The 13630-nt window shown below is 44.6% G+C and overlaps 1 protein-coding gene across 2 annotated transcripts in view; it reads right to left on the reverse strand.

The window, feature by feature from the left end:
- The window catches only part of kif21a (kinesin family member 21A), a 48341-nt gene that overhangs the window by 9898 nt on the left and 24813 nt on the right, over window positions 1-13630 (reverse strand). For both annotated transcript variants that reach the window (XM_084450780.1, XM_084450779.1), the window contains exons 11-26: window positions 13153-13216; window positions 12683-12886; window positions 10992-11079; window positions 10439-10553; window positions 10044-10232; window positions 9730-9929; window positions 7633-7740; window positions 6064-6132; window positions 5738-5883; window positions 5151-5295; window positions 4640-4834; window positions 4430-4531; window positions 3357-3522; window positions 1543-1600; window positions 399-453; window positions 64-269 (exon numbers count right to left, since the gene is read on the reverse strand). In XM_084450780.1, the coding sequence (XP_084306906.1) occupies window positions 64-269; window positions 399-453; window positions 1543-1600; window positions 3357-3522; window positions 4430-4531; window positions 4640-4834; window positions 5151-5295; window positions 5738-5883; window positions 6064-6132; window positions 7633-7740; window positions 9730-9929; window positions 10044-10232; window positions 10439-10553; window positions 10992-11079; window positions 12683-12886; window positions 13153-13216 (2110 nt within the window). The remainder of the gene's footprint in view (window positions 1-63; window positions 270-398; window positions 454-1542; window positions 1601-3356; window positions 3523-4429; window positions 4532-4639; window positions 4835-5150; window positions 5296-5737; window positions 5884-6063; window positions 6133-7632; window positions 7741-9729; window positions 9930-10043; window positions 10233-10438; window positions 10554-10991; window positions 11080-12682; window positions 12887-13152; window positions 13217-13630) is intronic.

Raw genomic sequence — 13630 nt, forward strand, 5'->3', positions numbered from 1 at the left:
CAAGAAGCGAAGGTTGTAGGATTAGCGGGTTAGCAAGTTAGCATGTGCCAAGCCCGGACTTACATGCTGCCCATTTTGGTGGAAAAGCCAGAGGAAGGAGGCGTATAGTCCCTGTCCCTGACTGACGAGCCGTAGTTCTCTAAATCCCCGCCGCCTTCCGGCGTCTCAGCCAATGGTAAGATCGGAGAGGAGAAGTCAGAGGGTGCGTCTGGAGCGGAGTCGCTGTTGGCGTAGAGTAGCTCCATCTGAGTCGTGGTCCTCCTACGTGCCTGTATGAGGGGAGGGCGCACACGCACACACGCACACACACACACGTACAAAAAACACAGACACAGAATGAAGAAAATCAAAACTAAAACTGCAAAAGATATCAAATGTTTCAAGTAGAAATCCTTTACCTTGCTTCTCGTTTTGGTTTCTCCACAGAGTTTCATGAGATCTGATGCCAGAGAGCTGGAAGGGGAAATGGTGATACACATGAGTATACTGTGGTAGAATTTCATTTTTCCATATAATTACATATATACATATAATGTACATTTTCATACTATTTGCAATTGTAGTGGGAAAGGGGCTCCAGGATGTCTGGGAAACTATTTACTAACAGTCTTTGAACAATGCTTACAACCCCTAACAGATAACTACCATAGGCCCCACTTACTTGGGGAGTTCATAACCCCTAGGCATGGCTATACGGCAGGAAGTATATGGGTTTGGGGGTTGACTGAGTGATCACAATCTCTCGTGGTGGATAAGCAATCCATACTGTATTATGGGCACAGACTAAACACAAACTGATTCTAATCGAACCGATGGCCTTGTCTTTTGTTCGTGATGATTGATCTTCAAACTGTTCAGTGATTGGTTAAAAGAGATGTTCATACTACAGTGTGATTACATTAGCTAATGAATGTTTAAGGGGTGCATCTCATTTACAGTACTAAAATGACCATGGGGCAGCGCAGACCTCCGCCCATGATGCATGTTGTCAGCATGTACTGTACAGTTGTTGAGAGTGTAAATGGAGCAGGCTTTTCTAGTCTAGAGAAGGACGTCTCTCGAACTTGATGCTAACGAAAGTGAAAAATAATAAGTGGATCCGCCCCGTCATTCGGATCTGCTCCAAAGTTTGATGGGTTCTATGCTACACCCCTCCACCCTAAGTTTCATGAAGATCGGTCTGGTCGTTTTTGTGTAATCCTCCCGACAGACAAATAAACAAACAAACAAACACACAGCACCAAAAACATAACCTTCCCCCGGTAGAGCTAATAAAACAACATTTGACTGAAACTACGGTTATCACATATGGAAAACTTTCCCTTGCCGTGGCTGATTAAAAAGTTGTTTTTGCATTTGAGAATTAAGCATAATAATTTTTTGTGGACTATTTTCTATGACAATACAGACCCCAATGAGAGTTCACTGACTCATAGAAATGCCTGACTAATGTTCTAGGATATAATACAAGATTAATTCAGATTTTAATTTGGGTGAGCCATCCCTTTAAACTTTCATGTAAAAATACGATAGGCTACTTACGTTCCCTCAATTGCAGGACTCTGGGAAGACTCATCACTGCTGCTATCATCTGCATTCTCTGTGAAACCAGATGACCCAAAATCTCAGACTCAACAATAATCATAAACAAGAAATCTTCCTTACTTGCCTGTGTGTTTTATGCTTAAATAGGGGTTCAACTTCCTAGAAGTCCACATACTTGCCTACTGACCAATGGTACCAAGTGTTATGCTAACTCTTATGAGCGCACGTTAAGAACAGAGTTGTTTATTGGACAGGGTGTGGTAATAATGGACGAGGAAAGCAGATGGACACGATGTCAGCGCAGCGCCATGCCATTTTATCAAGTTGCCTTCATGAAAAAGACCCGTCCTTGTCTGCTCGCCGAGTTCAGAGGGTTCAGACAGATTGAAAAGGTGAGGTCAAAAAGGTCAAAGAGAGGTCAAGTGGGAGGGGTTATGAAGAGGTCAAAGGTTTGGGAGAGGGGAAAGACCTGAGACGAGACAAGATGAGGAATCATTAGTCCGTCGATCCGGTGCGGGACGAATCGCCTACAGATCGTCCGACTCAAATGTCCTGGCTGTGCCTGTGAAGACTGTCCCTCTAAAGATACACGTGATGTTGTTAGCAGGTGTGCTAAGGCATGATGGCTATCGTAGCACATGGTGAGCTGGGGGGGCGGGGCTCTTCCACAGTGAGGAGGGAGGAGGAGGAGGAGGAGGAGGAGGGGGTTTGGGGAGGAGTCAGCAGACATATGAAGGGAAGCCTGTCGGCGAGTCACCTCATGCGCCTGCTCATGTTATGTTGTTTCATTAGTTCCGAGGAGGGAGGGGACCCATGCAATCGTAACACAGATAAGAGAAGAGTCTGGTGTCTGTTACTTACCCACTGGCATGTTACCTAGCTCTGTGAAATAATCAAGGCAACATGGGGGAACAGAAAAAAGGCGACACACAAATCAAAAACGCAGTCCCCCATATTCAAAAACAAAATCAAAAGAAAAGAAAAAGTACAAGAGTGCTTCTACATCTACTTTAACTGGGCGTCCTCCTGAACAGAGGCGGGCAGAAACGCACATCTAACTGCCAGGACCAAAGCAAAAATGGCACCTCCAGAAAGAAATGTCAGATCTGTGACAATAATAAAGCATGTAATGACGCCAACTGAAAAAGTCAGTGGTTTCTCTGAACTTCTCATCATGCTCCAGAAACATTATATTTTCTTAGTTTTGCATAGAAACATCATAATGAGACCCAATTCGGTTTTATTATAATTCAACTGATAGTGATTTGTGTGAAATAATTATTCCAGGCCAGCATCTAGTCAGGAGGACGCAACAAGCAAATGTCACTCAACAGGCCAAGTCATGCACTCCAACACCCCTAGCCAGCCCTGGCTCTTGAGGTCAAAGCTCAATTTCTCTCTCTCACACACACAAACCAACAGTACTAGGCAGTAGAATAACAAGGATGCTATCAATGAAATATTTTATTTTATCCAATTCCCAAATCAGCAACATGGGTAAGAAAACCATAGCTGGTTTGGTCAACAACAGTAGCTACTGTAGCTATTTTTGAAGACATTTTAACGAGCTGAGTGGGTCTCTATCCATCAGTGTTAGGCTAGCTAACTTGAGTAGGTGAGAGTGGGATGTATAACAAGGGAACCTGGTCCTCAAGGACAGGACTGGGTCGGGCCTCTCTAGGCCCCGTAGGTCCACTCTACATCTGGGCATCTGGGAACAGGGAGTACAGAGGGCTACAGAGCCGGGGTCTGTAACCTCCACAATGGTGAGGTGTTTGTGTGTGTCCAAGGGGAGGGGGGGGGGGTGTTACCTTGAAGAGCATTCCCCAGAAGGGCGTCGAGTTCAGGGTTGAACTCCGCCTTCTCCTTGAGCATGTGGAAGAGCAACTGGTTCTGGGTGGCGCTGGTGATCTCCGTCTGCTTCAGCCTGCCCTCCATCACTTTCACCTGGGACTCTTTCTGGGCCGCCTGCAGGCCCTGGACATGGACAGCGGGGGGGTCAGAGGGTTGATGCGAGGAAGTGTGTGTGTGTGTGTGTGTAACCTGCTGTAAGCCTCTGGAGGGCTGCTGGTTGGGTTCTGACCAGTAATAGCCCACTGTGGCGCAAGGCACTTAACCTGAAAAACAAGCCAGATGCAGTAAACATGAAAGCAACCCCATGATGCATGTTCCCTTGTGGTAACGTGATATTTTCTTCATGAATATGAATATATGAAATGTTTGAAGTGTTATTCATTGTATGTTCATCATATTTAACTCCCATGGGTTGGTTTTCACAGAACATTTTAAGGCTAAAAGGTGGTCCTAACTTGCCGATTTAGGAGCAACTCTTAAAAATAAGGGAAGTGTCACTCATGACTCCTAAATGTTTGGGATAGTATTTCACAAAGAGTTTGAGAGCTAAAAACAGCTCCTAAGTCCAGGAGAGGTTAGAGGCAGTCAAGAGGACTTCTAAGTCGCTAAGAAGTACTCACAAGCGATCCAACATGCCTGACCCCAGCAATCCACTTCATAATCACATCAATGTTTTGGAGACATTAAATGATACAGAGCTTTTAAAAAGGTATAGCCTTAAATTGCGAGGATATTATGAGCTAGTGAGGGACGCAGTCACTTCACCAGCAAACAGAAAAAAAGCTGAGATACTGATAATGCTACTTGGCCATGGGGAAAGAGCGCACAGACCAAAGTGCATACAGTATCTCAGTCGTATTATAGATGATAAGTCTCTAAGCACATATCCAATGCCGAAATGCATTTAATGAGCAAATCACACGCACGCACACACTAACGTACAAAGGTGAATCTAATAACCTCCCAGCTGAACTTGTGGGGGGGACAATTACTTCAGTAGCCTCATGTAGATTGAATAGGGCTTGTATACCTTGTTGATGGCCATGGACATGAAGTGGTCCAATAGGAAGCGAGCCTCTGACAAGGTGCAGGAGCCAATCACAGCAGAGACGTCGACAGTGTCAACCTCCTCCTAAAAAAGAATACATAATGATTTCTTGTTTGTTGTTTGTTGTCTGTGTTTATTAGTCTGTTTGTGAGGCTGTCTGTCTGTCTGTCTGTGTCTGGCCGGTCGTCACACCTTGGCCTCCTCCATTTGCATGATGTTGGCCTGGCAGTCGGCGATGCTGTCGTTGATGTAGTCAATGTTAGCCGTCAGTGTGTCCACTTCCTCGTTCAGGGGAAGCACCGCCTTCTCAGCCTCAGGCCCCTCCCCTGCCAGCCTGTCCCTCTTCCTGGTCATCTTCTCCCTGCGCTTGGTCAGATCCTCGCGTTGCTAGGGATACAAATTAGGAAACATGCCTGAATTTACAGTCCGTCATCTTGATTTTTTTGTCATGTTTTCAAGCAGCTGAGATGATGGATCATAGAGGGAACCATTATTCAAAATGGCCAACTAATGCAACGATTTCCAAATCGAGGAGTTAGTTATAGGTCCATCTGAACATACACAGCCCAGTAATTAATTTAAGAAGCCTCTTTCAAAGGATAATCTCCATAATAGCATGCCTTTAAATCTAGGGACTGGCTTCATCTGTGTCAGGGGAAGCAATCCAGAAAGTTTGATCGCGGTGACCACAAAAGTCGGTTACCTTGAGTAGGCGGTTCATGTCCGCTTCCATGTTGGAGATGGTCATCCTCTGCATGATGACGTCAGTGATGCGTCGTTCCAGGGACTGCCACTTCCCCCTGGCTATCCTGGTGGAATACACGCCTGCTGACCTCCTGTAGTAGGACCTGGCAGAGTGACGTACAGTCACTACATACAGTACATATACTGTACATACATACAGAGGCAGCGATAGACAGCTATAGGCCCTACTGACACGTACAACGGTGGAAATACGCACATCCACGATATTGTGCTTTCATTAACTGACTTTCACTAACTGACTTTCACTAACTGACTTTCACTGACTCCCAGGCTAGTGTGTGTATTGTTGTATTTGTGGGTACTGTTGTGTTTGCGTGTAGGGTTGTGTCTTTGTTGTAATTTATTTTTCACTTACCTGTACAGCACTTTGGTCGATTTGAGTCGTTTTAAATGTGCTTTATAAATAAAGTTTGAGTTTGAGTTTGACTAACCCACTCATTTGCATCAACGCGTGTTACATGCTGACAGACACAGCCACAGACAGACAAGACAGCCTCAAACACACACACACACACGAACACACACCTGGTTCCGTTGGATGCGCTGGAGCCAGATGAGTACATGCGTCCAGAGGGCAGCCGGTGGGAGGAGTCGTGCAGCGACTCCTGCAGAGTGACCTTCCTGGTGACCTTCCCTGAGGTGGGCCTGGCCTGTCTCCTCAGAGCGGTCACCTGAGAGATGCGCACACACACACACACACACACGCACACAGACACACAAACACGAGCACACACACACACACACACAAGATGATCCTCTAAAAATTCTCAAAACAGTATCCAACGGATGTAATAAAAGCGTTATGTCACTGTCGTTTCAGTCGGAGTGCGAGAGATTCTCTGGTTTCTGACCTCCTCGGTCTTCCTGCGTAGTATCAGTTCCTGCTGCCTCTTCTGGGCCTCCAGGAGCTTGAGCTGGTGCTGTGAAGCAGACAGTACAAAACCAGATCAGCAGTCTCGCCATGCCTGACTTTGGAGATCTCAGCCTCCGAAAAGTCCGGAGACATCGCCATTGAAAAGTGTCGCTAGAACAGCGCTGAAAAAACCGATGCTACCAATCAGAACCCGGAAAGTATGTCCTCCAAACAAACTGGAGTGGAGAATCAAAACAAAACAAAGCGAAACATTCACCCCCCCATTAGGAAGAACCGCCCTTACGACGTTGGATTGGTTCTGCAATGCAGCTTTTTTTTCAATCTCTCAAATTGTTTCCACCCACTTTTAGCAACAAAACAAGGACAAATGTCTTCAGTCTCTAGTTGAGCGCAGTATTTAGACACTGAATCATGAGTCTGTATCTGCAACCATAGCCACAGACAAGAGAGCTCCTCTCTATTACTGTAGTTCAAATAGTTTTCATGCTTGCGTTCCCTGCTGTGTGCGACGTTGTGCTTTATCAAATGGACTGGGGAATAAAGATAAGTTATTTATGATGTACAACAAGATTGTCATAAAATAACAAGACTTCCAGGGGCCCATTCCAGGAAGCAGGTTTAATAAACAGAGTCTAACCCTGAACTATGTTGATTTGAAATAACAATAAGCCTACATTTTACACAGTGGTCTGACAGGTGTGTGAAAACCTGGCGGAAGCAGTGTTAATAAAGGATTTAAATGTATTTGATTGCCTTAAACAGGACTGTCAAATAACAAACATTTCTTAAAGCTGATATCTCGCAAACAAACTCTTAATAGGCTATAATTATTAACTGTCCTCCAGCAAAGATATGCTGCACCTTAAGGCCCTATATCAGCAGAGAGGGATTGAAACGGAGGGCACACAAAAGACGTTTTTGTCCAAGACCTGGGAGAACAAACATTTGATGAGACAACTTTGTGAATGGCCCAAGCATGTATGGCTTCTGTAGGCTGTCCAAAGCCTGTTGCCTGTTGGCCTGGCATGCTTTCAATCATTTGGACCAAGGATCAAGGACCATTATCACAACATTGTCGCATGAACGCAGAAGTTTTGTAAAACGCTTTTGAAAAAACGTTTCAGTTTTTGAAAAAATCATTGTCTAAACTGGGCGTCAGCGTCAATCAACTCTGACTTTAGGGTTAGACTCTACTGTCTATTGTCCGGTTAGACTCTACAGTAGACTTTATTGAACCTGCTTCCTGGAATACCCCGCGGGCGATCTCGCACGTGACGTTGACCAGCAAGAAAAAAATCTCATCCCACTGGAAACCCTGGGTTCCACAACTTCTGGGTCAGTCTCTGACCAAAGAATGGTGCACCACTACCATGGGAACTGACCCACAGTTTGAATTGTGGAATGGGTTTTGAGTTGCCTGTCTTCCTCCAGTTTGAGTTACCTCAGGGTTTTCACTAAGCCTGCCCCCCAGGACTGTGTATATAAGCTAGCTCCTGCTCAGTGTTGGTGTTATTTGTATTTAATTGAATGTCACTGCGCTGCTCACCTCCTGCTTGCGTTGATCCTTCTTAAGGGTGGCGATCTCCCGGTTCCTCCGAGACTCCGTCATGCGGTTTTTCTCCTGCTGCTCCTTCATCTGCTTCATCAGACGAACCTGGAGCAGACAGGTATCACAGAGAACCGCCATGTCACTAGCTGGAGCAGACAGACATGGAGAACCGCCATGTCACTAGCTGGAGCAGACAGACATGGAGAACCGCCATGTCACTAGCTGGAGCAGACAGGTACCACAGAGAACCACCATGTCACTAGCTGGAGCAGACAGGTACCACAGAGAACCGCCATGTCACTAGCTGGAGCAGACAGGTACAGTACCACAGAGAACCTCTACAGTATGTCACTAGCTACCACAGGGGGACTGAGAAAAAGACAACACTTTTAACTTCAAAGAAGCCCTAAACTACATCAATAGAGTCTACTTTCAGTATTCATCATAATATTGGGATTGATTAGGGGCTGGGCAGCTCAGCTCAGTCCACAACTGACATTGTGGGCTAACAGTCCTGATGATGGCGCTATAGCAACAAAAACAAAAAAACAAAATCGTAAGTGTAAATATCTAAGCTGTGACATTTCTCCTCTTTTTACTTAGAGCTATCTGAAGCCAGCCATGCTCTCCTCATTTTAACAGCAAATTTTAGCTCAATAAATCTCCAATGTTCATGAAAAAACATGACGTGGTCGATGACATTTTTCATAATTATATCTCAAACAATTTTCGACAGTATTTTAAATTCTGTCCTCATCCTGTCCCCCTCAAACTACTGCTCTCATATGGAAAAAAAATACACGACTCATTCTATAGTGCAACAGCGTGAGCTCCACCAATCCGAGACATTGCTGTTGTCAACCCCGCCCAATCCCAGCCTAGCACTACATCTGGCCAAATTGATTGATTGGCCACTGATTGAGCACAGCCGCAGTTAATCTGCAACTTGCAAGACAAGCTAAAAAAACGTTTCAAACCCCAGCCAGTTTGTCACGCATGAAGTAGATGATTACACAGATTAAATAATTAGGGTCCGGGTTGAGACCCTCGTGTATTTGTCCTTTGTCTCCTCCTCTTCCTCCTCCTTCCTCTTCCTCAACAGTGCTGCACAGCAGCTGTAATCTTATTCCTGTGGACAACTATAGTTTCATGTAAGTACTGTATGTTTACACAGTGTACAATACTGCCACTGTACATGTATGTGGACTAGGGATGTTAATAGTTAATCGACTAGCGATTAATTGCCAATAAGAATTTACTTGAGTAAGATTTGGTTACTTAATTAATTGCTTGTTAATGGAAGATAACTTTTTTGGGGGAACAAACGTTATCAATGGGAGTTGCGTGAAATGTAATCATTATTTAGGGTCTGACTGCACATGAGGGCGCCCCGCCATGTAGTAAAGGCTGATTGGGATGCCGGGAAATTTCAACGACACAGCGGAAGAAGAATTGAAGAAATTGAAGAAATGAAGCGAGCAAAGCGCAGTCCAGCGTGGGACGTTCTTATCAATTAATCGATATTGGGATTGATTAGGGGCTGGGCAGCTCAGCTCAGTCCACAACTGACATTGTGGGCTAACAGTCCTGATGATGGCGCTATAGCAACAAAAACAAAAAAACAAAATCGTAAGTGTAAATATCTAAGCTGTGACATTTCTCCTCTTTTTACTTAGAGCTATCTGAAGCCAGCCATGCTCTCCTCATTTTAACAGCAAATTTTAGCTCAATAAATCTCCAATGTTCATGAAAAAACATGACGTGGTCGATGACATTTTTCATAATTATATCTCAAACAATTTTCGACAGTATTTTAAATTCTGTCCTCATCCTGACTGCACATGAGGGCGCCCCGCCATGTAGTAAAGGCTGATTGGGATGCCGGGAAATTTCAACGACACAGCGGAAGAAGAATTGAAGAAATTGAAGAAATGAAGCGAGCAAAGCGCAGTCCAGCGTGGGACGTTCTTATCAATTAATCGACTATTGTTTGTTAAGGTTAACAGTTATCGATGAATGAAATTCCTTGAAATTTGCAACCCTAATATGGACTACTGTATGTGCTCGGGTGCTCAACTCGCAGGTCTAGCATACCTTCGTTTTCTTCATCTCAGTCACGTCCATCTGCAGCTTCTTGAGCTGCCTCTCGTACTGCGACTGGTTCTTGAGCAGTCGGGCGTGCTCCTTCTGGGCGGACTGCAGCTTCTGCATCTCCTTGTTCATCACGCTCAGCCTCTTCTCGTACTCTGCCTTGATTTTCTTGGCTTTGTCCTCAGAACCAGTCTCCACTGAGCCTGGCGGAGGGGGTGGGGGGGGGGGAGATTTCAGCTCCAAGCGACCCGTGTTCTGTAAGCCCTGTGGTTGTGTTTGTCTAGTCATCATATCAACACCAACAACACGACCCGTACCCATGTTCTGCAGCACGCGGTCCCTCTCCAGCTGCGTGTCTCGGATCTTGGTCTGCAGCATCATCAGCTTCTGCTCGTACTGCTGTTTGAGCGTGTGCAGGCGCCGCTGGCTGTTCTCCAGCTCGTCGATCAGCTTCTGCTTGATGGCGATCTCGCACGTGATGTTGGCCAGGTCCGCCTGGAAGTTCTCTGAGGGAGTGGAAAACACACCCAGTGAAAATAGGATGAGGAGGATTTGTCCTTTTCTTCTCCGGGTCATAGTGGACACATGTACAGAACATCCCAGCCATGTTCGCTCACCTCCTAACAGAAAGCTATCTTTATTGCGTTACACACATTGCACACTCGCTCATTATGTTCAAAGAGCAATTTCATGCACCAGGTACAGACGGTACCTTTCTCATCTAGCTCAGAGTCTGAGTCGTCAGAGCTCTCCTCCACATCCATCTCCTCCTCTTCCTCCTCCTCCTCCTCCTCCCCTTCCTCGTGGTCGCTCCCATCCTGAGCCTCCTGAAAGAGTGCGAGAAAAATATATGAAAGAACTGGCATCCGGCATTAACCTGACTCCTCATTGGAACTCTCCATTTGAAACTGTTTGGAAAAGGGCAGGACACTTTCAAAAATACTTGGCAGGTGATTGGATGAACCATCTCTCTATCACCATCTATCAGACGCTAACTTCAGCGCTGCTCACTGTCGTCACACCTAAACCGGCCCAGCGTAGCTGTTAGTATTTCCTCATAGAACACTGATTGGCTAGAACGTTTTCTAATTGGCCACAAACGGATCTCTATGGAGAGTGTCCAGGCTGATTTGCACGAGAAACAGAACGTGAGCTTGTGAGAACAGGATGGTCTGACAAGGCTAATCCGACTTACTACCTTAAGTAGTAAGTAAGTAAGTGCTACCTTATACTGTATGATTGGGTCAGGTTGCTGTCAATCATACCGTTTCAGCCTCGTCATTGGAGCGTTCAGTTAGCTCCCTATGTGTCTCCTTGTCTTGGTCGTTGTCTGGGACCTCCTCCTTCATAGCACTAGTGGATAGAGTTGGTGAGAGTCAAATGATGTCCATTAAGCATTATGGTATTAATATACAGTAGTACAGCATAGTAGTATAAAGTATAGTACTGTATAGTATAGCAGTACAGGCAAGATACATGATATTGTGCCGAAGCTGTTCAGTTAACCCAAACATAGGATTGGTGTGTTAAATAAGGCACTACTAAAGCTATAACTATATATAACTATATATATGTATATATAACTATATATGGCTACACAAGCTTAATGTCTGCATAAGGAGCATGCAGTAATAACTCGTCTATGAATGCTGAGAACATAATGTGTTGTGTATGTATAAGCTTCATTGAAATGTTCATCTAAATACCTACAGCCAACGAGATAAAAGAATCCGATCCAAAACAACAACAAAAACATGACAGACAATGCAGAAAACATAAGAGTACAACAAAAAAAGATGGTAAATTAATTCCAATGTTTGAAGATTCTCATATAGTGTACTGTATTATGTACTGTACAGCTTCATCAACCATTATTTGCAAATGATAAAGGCTTTGAATGGCCTTACCAGCTATAACATATGAGCAAACTGAAAGAAATGGATGGAACACAGGGAAAAAATAAAGTAGTAGTTACCATACCATGATTACAGCACAATAGTAGTAACATGTACAGTAATAGCGTAGTAGTTATAATGTTATTACTACTGCATACTGTTCACTACAAAGTAGTGGTTATACTGAACACAGTACAAGAATGATCCACATTGCTTGCAATTCTGATGCAGATCATTTCAAACTGAGCAGGTCTCAATAGATAAAGGACTATAGCCAATTAGAGGTGTGATATGAGAGAGGATGAGAGGTCAAAAGCGACCAGGCTTGGTGGTGTGACTGAATGCAGCCATAGCAGCATACAGTATCTACAGCGGAAAGGTTAAAGGTGAGGGGTGAAAGTGTTGGTTGCATAAGTGCTGCTACAGTAGCAGTTCTCTCCAGGTGTGGCAACTACCTGTCGAACGAAAACAAACATGGTGGGTTAGAAGAAGCGAGGGGATGGAGATGAGAGGGAGGGAGGGAGGGGTGAGGGAAGGGGTGGAAACAGTGACAAACCTGGCATCCTCCTCCTCCTCTACCACCACCACCACCTCCTCCTCCTCCTCCTCCCTCTGTCTCTCTGCCAGCAGCTGCTGCAGCCTTCAGGGGGGGAGGGTACGGTGGGGTTACAGGTCAAAGGTCAGGGGAAAGGTAAGGAGGGATGAAAGAAAGACGGAAGGAGGAAGGAGGGAAGGAAATACAGTCAAAGTGGAGACAATCTAACTGCCATTCACCTCCATCACCAATGCATCATCAATATCCTGTATCATAACCAATGTCCTGTATCATAACCAATATCCTGTATCATAACCAGGGATGAGAGAGGACTGTACTGAGGAGAAATCACGGTGACGAGGTTCAGGAGACTTTCAAAGTCCCTCACTGGGGAGGTATGCAGCGCGTGATACATTTGGAATTGGAATTAAACCAAGACCATTCCTGAATATGAATCGAGTATTGATATGATATGAATCGAGTATCGAATATCCATTCGTTGGGGTCAAGCTCAGCGTTCCTTTACCTCTTCTTCTTCTTCCTCTCCCTCTTCTTCAGTTTCTCCAGGTCTTTCTTGGCGATCTCGATGATGTCGGACGTCTCTTTCTCGGGCGCCAGGAGGGCAGGGGAGAAGGTTCCGGGGACGCCGTAGAAGGACTGGCGCGTTGAAGCGCGGGACAGGTTCTTCCGGAGATTCTCGTTCATGGCCTCGCTCTCCAGGAGCTTAGCCCTGGTGGACAGGTGTGACACACACTAACTAATGAGTGGGCGGATACGTACAGTACATACATACATACAGTACATGGTTCACAAATAACTATACATACAGTACACTAATTACATATATTTATATGATGATAATCATTAATGTTGTTATAACAGGTTGTTATAATACTATTACTATATACAATATTATATAACTATATATTATACAGTATAATAGACTCATATCTCTTTGATTAGGTTTTTCAGATAAATCTGAATGTTGTTCAGTACCTGAGGTCCTCAATCTCTTTGATGTATCCCTGGATCATGTTTCCTATCTCCTCACTCCCCTCGCCTGGGACAGACAAGGCAGAAGAAGCACATCAAATCAGACGTGTTTTTGACGAGTGTAGGCCTAATTTGTGTCTCAGAAAAGAACAAGATACTGTATACTCGCACAGACATGTACTGTACATGTGTGCCCACACACACATCAACAAACACATACACACTCAAAAACACATGTGCACATGCACATACTAGGGGTGTGACGAGATATCGCCATATAAAAATGCGACGATATGAATCATCGAGATTAAAAACTGTCTTCTTTTTTTTATTTTATTTTTTTACTTAGGCCTATATAAAGCAACTTTGGGTACCCAGAAAAGTGCTATATAAACATTACAAAATAAAAACCATAGGGCAAATAACGCAATGTTTTGCATTTTGTGTTTTTCAACAACAACAAAAGAAAAAAAAAAATTCC

Source organism: Borostomias antarcticus (assembly GCF_949987555.1).
Source record: "Borostomias antarcticus genome assembly, chromosome: 16".
Lineage (NCBI taxonomy): Eukaryota > Metazoa > Chordata > Actinopteri > Stomiiformes > Stomiidae > Borostomias > Borostomias antarcticus.